This window comes from Petaurus breviceps, unplaced genomic scaffold, assembly GCF_028583685.1.
Source record: "Petaurus breviceps papuanus isolate PSGF00001 unplaced genomic scaffold, PetGlider_PUasm1.0 186, whole genome shotgun sequence".
NCBI lineage: Eukaryota > Metazoa > Chordata > Mammalia > Diprotodontia > Petauridae > Petaurus > Petaurus breviceps.
In genome coordinates, this window is record NW_027185798.1 from 17,841,560 (window position 1) to 17,855,335 (window position 13,776).

The 13,776-nt window shown below is 47.5% G+C and overlaps 1 protein-coding gene across 5 annotated transcripts in view; it reads right to left on the reverse strand.

The window, feature by feature from the left end:
- The window catches only part of SGSM2 (small G protein signaling modulator 2), a 75,135-nt gene that overhangs the window by 32,215 nt on the left and 29,144 nt on the right, over positions 1 to 13,776 (reverse strand). For 3 of the 5 annotated variants that reach the window (XM_069089639.1, XM_069089635.1, XM_069089634.1), the window contains 9 exons: positions 13,395 to 13,556; positions 11,691 to 11,758; positions 11,422 to 11,567; positions 10,950 to 11,084; positions 4,906 to 5,030; positions 4,558 to 4,625; positions 4,069 to 4,229; positions 3,693 to 3,828; positions 1,435 to 1,569 (listed from right to left, as the gene is read on the reverse strand). In XM_069089639.1, coding sequence (XP_068945740.1) covers positions 1,435 to 1,569; positions 3,693 to 3,828; positions 4,069 to 4,229; positions 4,558 to 4,625; positions 4,906 to 5,030; positions 10,950 to 11,084; positions 11,422 to 11,567; positions 11,691 to 11,758; positions 13,395 to 13,556 — 1,136 coding nt within the window. The remainder of the gene's footprint in view (positions 1 to 1,434; positions 1,570 to 3,692; positions 3,829 to 4,068; positions 4,230 to 4,557; positions 4,626 to 4,905; positions 5,031 to 10,949; positions 11,085 to 11,421; positions 11,568 to 11,690; positions 11,759 to 13,394; positions 13,557 to 13,776) is intronic. The other 2 variants (XM_069089638.1, XM_069089637.1) reach the window with 1 other exon arrangement.

The window sequence follows — 13,776 nt, forward strand, 5'->3', positions numbered from 1 at the left end:
TATACAATGTACATTGTATATTACATATATATTCTTTCCATATGTATATGTTTTGTCCCCAATAGAACATAAGCTCCCCGAGGACAGGGATGGCTTCATTTTTGTCTCCCTATCTCCAGTATCCAGCATAGTTCAACACTTTTTTTTTTAACCTGATCTATGATTTCATTAACCTGGAACTCTCCCAAGGAGATACATCCTCTACCAACGCACATAGCCTCCTCTGTTGCCAGAGGAGAGGGTCTGAGTCTTACAGTCTCATAGAGTTGAGTCTTCAAGGTTAAGTGACTAGCCCAGGGTCACACAGCTAAGTCCACATCAGAGGCAGGACTGAACCCCGTTCTTATCTATCCCTTATGTCATGCTGCCTCACACAGGAAGTAAATAATAAATGTTTATGGACTAACAGGTTAATTCCAAGCCAATGAGCTTTGGATTCCCAGCCCTCTGGAGCGCAAAGAGAAGCTAAGCTGGAGCAGTGCTTCCCACTGTCAGACATGTCTGGGGTCCTCACCTCCTGCCTGATGGTTAGAGACCTACCCCAGGAGAATCCTTCCCCAGTCACTGCCTCACTGCTGAACTACATGACCTCTGAGGTCCCTTCCAGCTTGAAATCCATCATCCTATAGGCCATGCATCCTCCCAGGCCTCAGTTTCCTTATCTGTAAAATGAGGCAGTGGGACTAGATAATATTTGTTATTTCTTCTAGCTTTAAATACACATCCTATGTTCTTAGCTATAAGGCCTTGGGCAAATTGTTTCTACTTCTGTGGGCCTCAGTTTCCTCCTCTGTCAAATGAGACCCTTGGACAAGGTAACTTCTCCCATTACTGACCAGGTAAAGAGTCAGAGAAATAATAGGAAATGGAAGAAAGGACTAAATTGAAGCAGCCATCATCTTGGCTCCAAAGAAATGGACTGGAAATCTATATAGGGTCCCAAAATGTGAAGGACAGAGGGCTGAATCTGAAGTTCTGAGACTTGAGTGCAAATTTTGCCCCTGCCCAAGTGACCAAGTAGCCATACCCTTTTCCTTCCTGGGGCCCCAATTTCCTTCTCTGAACTAGATGGTCTCTGAGGTGGCTTCTGGCTCTAGATTTCTGATCTCCTCCTTCCCCCCCTAGTGTTTATCTTCCTCCCAGGTCCTGGTAGAGTCCCTTCTTTGGTGTAGATGGGCTGAGTAACTGGGAGCTGCCCACTCAATGCTATCATCCCTCCTTCCCTCTTCCTCTCCTTTCTCTTCTTGCTGACCCCATCTACCCTTCCTTCCTATTGTGTCTCTGTCTCACGGCCTCTCTCTGCCTGACTCTCAAGGAGTCCAGTAATGCCAACACTGTTGCATGAGTCCCTATAGGTTGTGGCCAGTGGACCCGGTGGAGAAGGAGAATTAGGGCATAGGGGAAGGGAGTCAGGGAGGGACGCAGAATAAAAACCTTTCATCAGATTGGGAGCTGTGAGGTTCCGCGAGCAGATCATTGACAGCATCGCGTGTAGTCTATCCTCCTCTTCCTCATCATCGTCCACCGAGGCCGCGCGGCTGGCAGCTAAGTGGTGGTAGTTAATAGTGACTGCTCAAAGAGAATAGTGAGAGAGGCTTGTGAGGGCCTGGCAGGGAGGGGCTCCACCGAGGGGGAAGAGGAGGAGATGGGAGGGAGTTTGTTCACTGAGCTATTTTTGGTGGGGAGGGGACATGGGAATTTCAGCCCAGCTTTGATGGGGAGGCCCTCTCCATCCAGGAACAATGCAAGAGAGAATCAAAGTCTTGACAGTGTATGGTGCAAAACTGGAGATCAGAATGCCAGAGGGGCAGGACAGCAGTCTAGACATGTAGCTACATGCTAGAAGGATAGCTGGAAGATAGAACACTGGTCATACCACCAACTCTGGAGTGGTTGGAGTTACGCTGGGCAGAGAATGCCCAGAGGACTGAAATTTCCAAATACAACATGGCTCCAATCCCTGCCAGACACTTTAGCTAACCATTCAGGACTTATATCAGGGCTGCCTACTCCGATCTCCTTGGGCTCCTGGCCCAAGCTCTGGGGTGTGACTAAGACAGAGAAGAGGGGGAGCAAAGACAATTGGATAGTTTGTATAAACTATCAACTGCCCAAGTTTAAATTCTAGGCCTGCAAACAAAATGTACTTTCTGAAGAGGATCTCCCCTTCTCATCTTGCACCCTGGGTTACCTCCCCCCCCCCCAAACTTGGCCTACAGGGGCTGAGCAGCACGGTATCTTGGAAAGCATGTTGGACTTCGGGGCCAGTTAATCTGGCTTTAGATTCTGCCCACACTCACTAGTGGGGTGTCCCTGGGCAACCTCTCTAAGCCTCAGTTTCCTCTTCTGTAAAATGGGGACAATCCTATTTGTTCTAGTGTGGAAAGAGTGCTGGACTCGGCATCAGGAAAATCCGAGTTCAAATCCTGCCTCAGATACTCATTAGCCATATACACCTGGGCTGATCACTTAACCTCTCCCAGTTCCAGTTTCCTCATTTGTAAAATAGGGATAATATAGCATCTATTTCACAGAGCTGTTGTAAGATACCAGGTGTAAAATGCTTTGCAAGCCTTAAAGCATCATGTAAAAGCTAACTGTAATTACTGCTACTGCTTGCCTCCCAAGATAGCTACCGGAGAGTGGAATGGAGAGGGCTCTGTAAACCTAAAAAGCCCCTAGAATTGCGAGATTTGCTGTGTGGCTTCTTCCCTTTGCATAGTATAGGCTAAGGGACCCCAGAGGGGAATGGGCTGGGCTGGCCAGTAACAAATGATCCTGGATGGTAAATTCTAGTTTCTTATCTGCAAGGTGGGTGGATCTGGATGAAAAGACTGAGGTGCAGCAGAACCAACAGCTCTAAATACTCAAGTCCCTGGGGCTGTTCTCTGGCCAGGGTCCCAAAGTGTCCCCACATACCCATAATCCCCTGGGTGCAGGGATTGGGGAAGGTGGAAGTTCTCCAGACGTGGATCCTTGTGGTAGCTTCCTTCTTCCCACTCTCATCCCCCCAGCCCAGCCAAAGGCCAATCTCACCTGGCCCTTGCCCACTGTGTCAGAGAAGTTCTCACCGGCAATTGAGCCACCACAGAGTTAGGGAGAGAAAGGCAGGCCCAGGCCCACAGAGGTGTGCAGAGGGCTGGAACCACCAGAAACGAGCACCAACCACACTCAGCCAGGAAGACTGGGAATTGGAACGAAGGAGGAATTCTACATGCTTGGTCTCCCTTCCTAGTTCTTTTGCAGGGTCTGGTTTTGTCACATGCAGATGGGAAGGGCATCTTGAATTTTGGAACTGGTTTGGATGACCTGGATCAAAATTCTAGTCCTGCTATGGCCTTAGTGAAGTCACTCTACCCCTCTGTGAGCCTCAGTTTCCTCCTCTATAAATACGACAGACTTCAATGACCCAAGAGATCTCTTTCATTTCTAACCCTATGAACCTCTGAGCCTGTCTGGTTGCAGGTGGTGCCCATGTTCTAAAAAAAGCAACCTGAAGAGCAGAAGATAGAACAGAGAGGGCTAAGGGGAAGAGGAAGACGGGCACAAAGCACCAGGGGGAGCAGAAAGCTCATCCCTCATCACCTTACCTCTTGCCCTGCCCCCACCCTAGCCAGCTCTGCCAAAGAAAACATGAGAAGCCCTGGGCCCGTCTCCTCCTCCCCACTGTGAGTGGGGGTGGGGCCGCTTACTGTGCTCATGCCGGTGGCCTGGGTAGACGATCCGGAACACGTAGTCAGTGGCCCGCCCTTCGTCCATCACTGTTTCCTCCAGATCCACAGACCGCATGGTGCTGTTCCGCTTCCGCAGCCTGGGGAAGACCTTTCCCTGTGGCAGCAGAGCAGTGAAGGTGGTCAGTGGCCCCTGCCCTTGAACTGATTCCTGGGCCTCCTTTCTGGGGTGACAGGATAGACCCATCCCTCTCCCACAGTATCCCTGGCCTGAATTCAGTGAAGAAGGGAGAAAAGGAAGAAACTGGGCAGGGGTGAAAAGGGAGCTCTCCCACCAGCCACAGAGCTCTCTTCTCCTTGCCCCCCTTCTGTGCCCACCCAGGTTTCAATGAGATACCTTTCCCTGCTGGGACCACAGTGGTGGCTCTAGCTGTCCACGGGGCAGGAGCCCATTCTCTAGGCAGGACAGGAAGGACAGGAGGTGGCCTCCCTGAGGGAAGTGCAAAGGAGGCCTCTGGATACCATCCTGGCTCACCAGCACCAGTGTTCCACCATTCTCTGCAAGAAGGGAAAGGAAAGTGGGTGAAGGCCTAGGAGACACAAGGAGGGCCTCTGCCTTCCGACCTGAATAACTGGCTTGTCAGCTCAGCTGGGTTACGTTCTCAGGGCCTGGGGTCCAAATTTGAAAACAAAGTCTGTAAGTAAGTTGAAGTGTTGGCCCTGGAGGTTGCCAGCTCCCAGCTGCCACTACTCCTGACCTAATAACTGAGGGCCTGGAGGGAGTGGGAAAGCCATCTGAAGATTGTGTTGGAAGGCAGTGGGATTTGCAAAGATGGTCTCCCATTCTTTGCTCCCGTGCCTGGGGACAGTGGGGAGGGAGGCTTACGTTGCTGGTGGCAGTGGATGCAGACAATCTGGCTGAAGGGCACAGTCAGGGCATAGTCCCAGTACACACTGCAAGAAAACAAGCTGAGCGTTATTGTTTCTGAGGGTCCTCCTCTAGTCCTGCCCACTTTGTCCTTCCATCTTGATACATGCTCATCTCCAAAGTTCAAGAGGTGATTTTAACCAGTCATGTACTGCTGCTATTGCCAACGCCTCCAAATCCCAGTCTAGAAGCTCCAGCCACCTGCTATTGTGAAAACCCCTTGGTGATCAGGACCTTGGAGAGCACAGAACATTTTCCCCCGGGGCCCTATCTCTCTCCAGACAGTAGCTGGGCTAGAGTCCCTACCTCTTCTCTAGCTCTGAGTCTCCCAGAGTTCCGTTCATGAGCTGGTTGGGGGTCCACTTCAGGGTCAAGCTCTCTGCAGACTGGTGCAAGGACAGGTAGCCAGGGACAGCCTCCATGTCTTCCTTCTATGGAGAGGAGAGAGCCCAAGGAAGGGGTTAAGACCTGAGTATCAAAAAGGGAAGGGAAGATCTACAGTGTCAAACACTGTTGGAATTTCAAGGAGGATGAAGGCAGAAATAAGGGCACCAGGTTTGGCATTGAGTCAGAGGTCATTAGTGGCTTTGTACCATAGAGATTCTCTTGTCAAGGGCTAAGGACAGAAGTCAGATTGGAAAGAACTGAGGACTAAATGGGTAGAAAGGAAGTGAGTAGAGATGGAGGGGAAATCAGGACAAAGGGAATGGCTGGGTTTTGAGTGAGAGAGAGAAAGAGAGGAGAGCCAGTAGAGAATGAGAGCAAGATGTAGGGATTGACACAGCAGAATCCCAGAGGAGATGGGAGGGGATAGGGACATGGAGGTCACCTAGGGACGTTAGAAGATAGAGTCCAATAACCTCATTTTATAAATAAGGAATCTGAGTGCAAGTCAAGTGACTTGCCCAAGATCTCACAGGTAATAAAGTAGCAGAGCCTCGATCTGAACCCAGAAACTTTCAAATCTTTCACATATCATCAGTCTCTTTCTATTGGCTCTCCTACTTCTAACAAACATGCCCATGTCTCCCCTATCTTCAAAAAGCCCCCTCATTTGATCCTTCTATCCATACTATTATCCTACCTCTCTTTTGTCTCTTGTGGATATAAATTCCTTGAAAAGGTAATAGGTGCCTCCACTTTCTCTTCTCTTCCAACCTCTTCCAATCCAAATTGTCATCATTCAAGGGCAATGTCTATCTCCAAAGTTACCAGTCGTCTCTAAATGGCCAAACCCAAGGCCTTTTCTTAATCTCTGTGACCTCTCTGCATCCTTTAACACTGCTGATCACCCTCTTCTCCTTAATAGTTTTTTCTCTAGGTTTCCAGGACATCACTTTCTCCTGGTTCTTCTCCTGCCTCCCAGACCCCTCCTTTTCAGCCTCCTTTGCTAGATTCCAGCTCATGCCCTTTATCTGTAGGTGTTTCCCAGGGTTCTGTCCTGGGTCTTTTCCTCTTCTCCCTCTATTCTATTTCACTTGGTGAATGCATTAGCTCCAAAGGATTTAATTACCTTCTCTATTCTGATCATTCTCAAATCTACCCATCCTACTGACCTCCAGTCTCCCATGACCAACTGCCTTTCAGACATCTCTAACTGGATGTCTAGTAGACATCTTAAACTCAACATGCCCCAAACCAAACTCATTATCTCTTCCCCTAAACCCCCCTCTCCATCAGCTTCCCTGTTACTCTTGAGGGCCCAGTCCCTCAGGCTCTCAACCTAGGTGGGAATCAACCTCAAGTGCTCACAATCTCTCACTGCCCCATCCAATCTGATGCTCTTATCTTTGCAATATCTCATAAATATTCCTCTTTCTCTCCTCTGACCCTGCCACTCCTCTAGTACAGGCCCTCCTCACTCACACCTGAATTACTGTCTGCTGGCAGGTCTAGCCACCTCAAGTGTCTCCCCACTCCAATCCATGCTTTATTCAGCCAACAAGGCCATTTTCTTAAAGTCTGACCATGTCACCTCCCCTACACAATACATTTCATTGGCTTCCTATGCATCCAGGATGAAATACAGAATTCTCTGGCATTCAAAGCCTGTCGTAGCCTAGCCATGTCCTAACTTTCCAGTCTTCTTACGTCTTACTCTCCTCCGTGTACTCTTCTCTCTCAGTCCCAGGTATTTTCTCTGGCTGTCTTCCATGCCTGGAATGATCTTCCTCTTCATCGCCACCTACTGGATACCCTGGCTTCCTTTAGGTCCCAACTAAAAGCCCATCTTCTACAGGGAACCTTTTCCAATCTCTCTTAATTCTAATGTCTTTCCTCTCTTAAGTATTTTCTATTTATCCTATATATATCATGCTTAAACATAATTGTTTGTTTATTGTCTCTCCCATTAGAGTGCGAATTCCTTGAGGGCAAGAACTGTTTTTTATTTCTTTTTTTATCCACAGAACTATGTAATTGGCACATAGTAGGTACTTAATAAATGTTTTTGACTGACTGATCTAACATCCTTTCCACTGGAAAAAAAATTACAAGGGTACAGGTAGAAAGGAAAGCCCTGGCAAGGATAGGGATTATTTTATCATAGTCAGCTAGGTAGTGCAGTGGATAGAGAATACTGGGTCTGGAGTTAGGAAGGTCTGAGTTCAAATCCGACTTCAGAAACTAGCTGTGTGACCCTAGGCAAGTTGCTTAACCTCTGTCTGCCTTAGTTTCTTCATTCACAAAAAGGGAGATAATAGTAGCTCCTATCTCCCAGGGTTGTGAAGATCAAATAAGATAAAAATTATAAATTACTTAAGACAGTGCCTGGAACATAGTAAACTATATTAGATATAATGATACAAATGTTAGCTGTTATTATGTGGGACAGGAGGGAGGAGAAATTGTGTAAGGACACAGAAAGGCTGAGGAGAGTTGAGGGAGTTCACATCAGACGGCCTTGATTTTCTCAGTTAAATAGGAGACAAGGTCATCTCCTGTGTGTGTGTGTGTGTTAGAGAGAGAGAGCTCTTATTTTTAGAAGCATACAAGAAAGAGAAAAGGTGATACTAAAAAATATTTATACTAAAATATTCAACCCTGAAGTCTCACCATAAGGCACGTGCCCTAGGAGATCAAAGATAGAAAGGTAGGTCCCATATGTACCAAAGTATTCATAGTAACAATTGTATAGTAACAAAGAACTGGAAACAAAGTTGATGCCCATGGACTGGGAAAATGTTGAACACATTATGGTACACAGGACTACAGAGTGAGAGACTGGAAGGAAACGTTGAGGTCACCAAGTTCAACCCTTCCATTTTTCAGCTGAGGAAACTGAGGCCCAGAGAGGTTAAGTGAATTGTTCAAAATCAAAAAAGTAGTACCTGGGCTAGCAGTTGAATCCTAGTCCTTTGCCTCTTTCCTCTACAACCTACTGCTGTAATGGAATATTACTGAACCATAAAAAAGATGACTGAAGAATTCAGAGAAACACAAGAAGACTTCTATTAACTGATGCAGAATGAAGTACATAGAATAAGTAGAGCAGACACAGTGACTAGAACAATTTAAATGAAAAGCCAATAAAATATAATTGAATGCTGAGTAATTATGACTGAGAAACTCAGTCTTGGAAGAGGTGAGATACACACACCTCTCTTCTTTGCAGAGGGACTATGGACAGACAATATTGCATCTACTGTCAGACTTGGCTGATATATTGGTTTTGCTAAACCACTTTTTTCCCTTTTTTTTTTTTTTTAAAGCAATCGGGGTTAAGTAACTTGCTCCAGGTTACACGGCCAGGTGTTTCTGGGTGGGTGCTAAGTGTCTGAGCCTGGATTCGATCTCCAGGTCATCCTGACACTAGAGCCGGTGCTCTTACTCGCTGTGCTACCTGGCCACTCCTTCCCTTTTCTTTTTTAAAAATTCTCTGTTGCAAGAGGTAGTTGTTTCATAGGGGAAAAGAGAGATATATTTGCAATTGAAAGTGATATACATACACACACACACATATATATATATATATATATACATGTAAAATTATAACACAAAATTTTAAAAGGTCACCTACCTGGGACAAAGGAAAGTTGAAAAAAATGAGGAAGAAACATTGCAAGATCCAAGAGAAGGCCAATTTACATATGACATTACAGTTTACAAAGTGTTTTCCTTACAACAACCCAGTAAAGCAGGTAATAATAATGCCATATATGTATAGCAAAGTCTGTTATATATACATATTCGATCTCCACAACCCTATGAGGCGGTTGCTATTATTATTCCTATTTTATTTTACTATACCTATTTTACAGATGAGGAAACTGAGACTCAAGAGGCTGATTGTCAAGAGTCACACGGCAAGCATGTTCTCGAGGTGGGATTTGAACCCAGGCCTTTCTGACTCCAAAGCCGCCACCACTATTACGCCAAGTAGTTTCTCTTCAGTGGGGCAAGTAGTGTCATTCCTCATCTGTAAAATGAGGCAGTTAGACTGAATGACCTCTAAGGCCCTTTCTATCCACGATCCTATGACCTATGACCCTATGAAACCAAAGCTCAGAGATACAATTTGCCCATAGTCACATGGCAAGTATTGGAGCCAGGATGTGAACTCAGTTCTTCTGACTGCAAATACATCATTCTTTCTGGTATTTGGAGCAACTCTTAGGGGTGGGGAGCAGACTCAAAATCAGTGAGCCCTCTTCTCCAAACCATGGGCAGTCAGTCAGTACTCTGGGGCAGAGAGACTTGGACTGAGTGGGTCTGGTTGTTTCCTTTTCTATCACAGGAGGGCTGCCAGGATGTGGGACCCTTCCTGAGCCTTCAGCTATGACTGGCCTGGCATCACTGTGGGTGATGGTATCACCCACAGCACATTTTCCTCCCTGCTCTACCCTCATGTTCACACTGGCAAGCAGATTCCAATCCAGCCAAGGGACCCACTGGGCAGGTTGAATCATAGCATCTTGGGCTAGAAGAAGAAGAAAGTGAAGAATCCAAGATCTACGCTTCAGGAAGCATGGAGGAAACCCCAGCTCTGTCTCCTCCTGCCTGCCTGACTTCTCACGCCATCCAATATCAACCTACCAGCTGTTTAGCCTGCCAGCTGGCATTCCCTCCTACGCTGGGTAGCCCGACTCTTAATTAGCTTGAGCAGATGGCTTCCCTGGGCTCCCTACTTGCCAAAGGCTGGGAGACAAGCCCAGTGGGGGCCAGAGTTGTAATGGAAAAGTGTCAATTTTGGAACCAAAGGACCCAAGTTCAAATCCTGACTCTGCCACTTACTGCCTACGTGACGACCTTGGGCAAGTACTTAGCCTCTCTGGTCCTTGGCCTCCTCCTGTAAAATGAGAGAATAGAGGGGCAGCTAGGAGTGCAGTGAATAGAGCACTGGCCCTGGAGTCAGGAGGACCTGAGTTCAAATCTGACCTCAGACACTTAACACTTACTAGCCGTATGACTTTGGGCGAGTCACTGAACTCCAATTGCCCTGCCTTCCCCCTCCAAAAATAAAAATATAATGCGATCAAAAAAATGAGAGAATAGACCAAATGGCCTCTAAGGTCCTTCTAGTTCCAGATCTGGGAAGTCTCTCCTTTCTTCCCACTCATCATTGCTTGAGTCTCCTAGGAGACTTTAATTTAAATTTAAATTAATTATTTTATATATAATATATATGACATATATATGATATATAATATATATAAAATAATTAATTTAAATTTAAATTAAATTAAAATGGGAAATTTTAATGACCACTTGGCCTCAGAGAAGAGCTCATAAACTGTACCTTGCCCCCTTCATTGTAGAGATGGGAGATGTCAGGGGACTATGGATGGGAAATATTGTATACAGTATCAGATATGTTCGAATATACTTTTTTTGTTGTTGAACTGCTGTCTCTTTTAAAATTTTTGTTATAAGGGATGGTTCATTGGGCAAGAGAGGAATATATTTGGAAATGAATGGATGTAAAAGCAAAAAGCATCAAGAAAAATAACATTTTACAAAATTAAAAAGAAAGGATAATTGCTGATTCTAGGGTCCCTGGGGAGCAAGATCCAGGAGTAGAGAGGGTTACCTGGGATCATACCCTCGGTAGGCTCCAAAGCCCTAGCCACTGCCCAGGTCTGTCTAAGGTCTGGGCTTTGGCCAAGGGGCCCACTAGTAGGGAAAGGGGGCTCACCCCTGCCGACCCCAGCAGCAGCAGTGACTCACTCTGGACACAAGACCGTCCAAGGCCCTGGCCAAGGCTTCTCAGGTCTCTGGCACATCCCCTCTTGCTAAACAAGGCATCAGGGCCTCAGGAGACTGGGGCCTTTCCAAGGGACTTCATCAGGAAGACAGCTCCTCCCTCACACCCCCACTTCCCTGCTGTGGGCAGCCAGGGAGTGGACTCTCACCGGCTGTACCAGCACATTGTTCTTGCCATAGAGCAGATGTGTTCGGGAATTCTGATGAAGGGACTCCACATATTCACGAGCTGAGGCTGCAAATCGGTCTTCTGATGCGCTCCCACTGGAATGTCGCTTCCTAACCTGCAAAGAGAAGCTTTGCTAGACCAAGGCTGTCATCCCTGAAGCCCCCTGGCATGGGTATCTGGGGAGGGAAGGCAACATCCCTGGGGGTTTCCCCTTCTGTCCCTCCTTGGCTGACACACTGGACCCTCGTCTCTTCCAAGGCTCCCCCTCCCAGGAGCTGCCATAGCTCTTGGACAATCTATGCTCCTGGCTCAGAGATGACCCCCCAACTTGAGCACTGGAGTGGGGGAGGGAAAAACCCCATGTGCAGAAGGAGATCCCTTCTTGCTGCAGGCCTTTGGCCAGGGGGCTGAAGGGGAGAGGGCCTTGGGGTGTGAGAAGAATGGAAACCTACTCCCAGGGCCGGACGCTTGGAGGGTGAGTCCTGGCGGCCATGAGGGCCACGGATGCGGTGCCTCTGGACTAGCTCATCTGCAGAAGGGTCTGTCCAGTAGTGGTCTGCTGTCTTCAGCTTGGTATACTCCAGAGCACAGGGACCCACTGTGGGGACAGGGACAGCCGGGATCCTGAAGATAATCCCTTGGAACAGGGGTAGGGGCACCAAATCCCTCCCTGCCACAGCGGAGGCCCTGGCAACACAACCCTGCCCAACTCCCCACTCACCTAAGAGAGAGGCAAGGATGGGGCCAAACACAGGATCGGCCAGGAGCGCTTCCTTCTCATAGTATTTGCTGTTCAGAAGAGAGAGGAGGAGTGAGCACAGGACCTCTGCTGGCTCACCCGCTTACTCTCTCCATCCAAGGAGGCAAGTGCATTGAGGAGGGAGATGGGAAATCGGGGCAAAGGGGGACAACATGGAATAGTGGCGAGGGGGAGGGGCTAGGAGTCAAGAAGTCATCTCTGACACATACCAGTTGATGGCCAGGGGCAATCAGTCAATCAACAAGCTCCTAGTAACAGGCTACACTGGGGTTACAAAGTCAAACACGAAAAGTTTCAGCATTCAATTCATTAACAAGCATTTTAAAGTGCCTACTGTGTGTGTGCCAGGCACTGTGCCCTGCCCTCAAGGAGCTTACATTCCAGCAGGCAAGTGATTTTGTTTCCCTGGGCCTCAGTTTCTGCATCTGTAAAGTAGCACAAATCGCACAAGATCCTTGTGAGGCCCAAAAAAAGTTTTTTGTTTGTTTTAACCTTAAATTCCTGAGGAGGAAACTTCCTCCACACCAAGGCAGCACAGAAGTAGAGAACTGCTTGGGGCACTTGCCCCAGCATCACACAAACAGAAGGCATCAGAGGTAGGATCATTTAGAGGCTATGCTGTGGGCAGCTAGGGGCGCTGTAGTACACAGTGCACTGGTTCTGGAGTCAAGGACAGCTCACCTCCCTGAGTTCAAATCCAGCCTCAGACACTTACAAACTGGGTGACCCTGGGCAAGTCACTCAATCCTGCTTGCCTCAGTTTCCTCATCTGTAAAAAGAGCTGGAGAAGGAAAGGGCAAAACTACTCCAGTATCTTTGCCAAGAAAACCCCAAATAGGGTCATGGAGAGTCAGACACAATTGACACAACCAAACAACAAAAATGCTGGGGTCATAAAATAAGAAACGAAGGTGTCGGAGGCAGGACTTGAACGCAGGTCTTCTTGACTCTGTGGCTGCTGGTTGTCTATTCACTCTAAAAAGCTGGCTGTCAATCATGATCATGATCATAACAACAACTAGCTTTTCTATTGCACTTTAAGGTGGTATCTCATTGGACCCTCACAATAGCCCTGTGAAGTATGTGCTATTGTTATCTTTATTTTACAGAGGATAAAATGAGGCATAGAGAAAAGGCAGTGACTTGTTCAAGGTCACACAGCCAGTAAGTATCTGAGGCAGGGTTTGACCACAGGTCTTCCTGACTCCATAGCCAATATTCTATCCTTGGCTCCACCTAGCTTCCTTTAAGAGAAGGGGTATAAAAAGCACACAAAAGAGTGAGACAGAAAGTAGATACTATACAGAATATTCCTAAAAACCCTAGCTCCTCTTACGTTGTCATTTGGCCAAGAACTCCGGTTGTCAGAATTTTTGAATCTGAAGTAGACCAAAGCACTCTGAAGCATGCTTGGCAGGCCCAGCTCTAAATGGACCCTGGCCCATCATCCACGATTATCGTACATGGGGAGGAGAAAGAGGAGGTGGAGGATGACGAGGAGGTAGATGAAGAAGAGGAGAGAAGAAAGAGAAGGTGGAGGAAGAGGAGGAAGAAGGCAGATGAGTAAGAAGAGAAAAAGGAGAGAAGAGGAGGAGGATGACTGGTAGATTACAGAATAAATGTGCTTAATCACAGAAGGTTTTCTGGATGGGGGGCAGCACTCACCTGCAGTTCTCCACAATATACTGCACGACTCTGTCTAGCACCTTCTCGATGAGGGCTGTGCGCACCCAGATGTGCCTCAGGGCCTGAGGGCTGAGGGTTGGGGGCTTCCCTCCAGTTGAGCCCTGTCTCCGAAGAGCCTCCTGGTTGCTTCCTGCTGACTTCCTGAGTGGAGGGAAATAGGGGCACTCAGGGACAGGAGCAAGCCTGGGAGTAGTCTTTCTTGGGGACAATGACTATGGACTTGTCCCATTGCCTGGGCTGTGTGGAGAGGATGCAGCCAAGAGAGTGGACTTTGCAGTGGTCAAGATCAGTAATGGATTGAAAGCTGATGGGATCTTTGATTTAGAGCCTTAGAAGTCAATGATTCCAGTTTCCAAGTGAC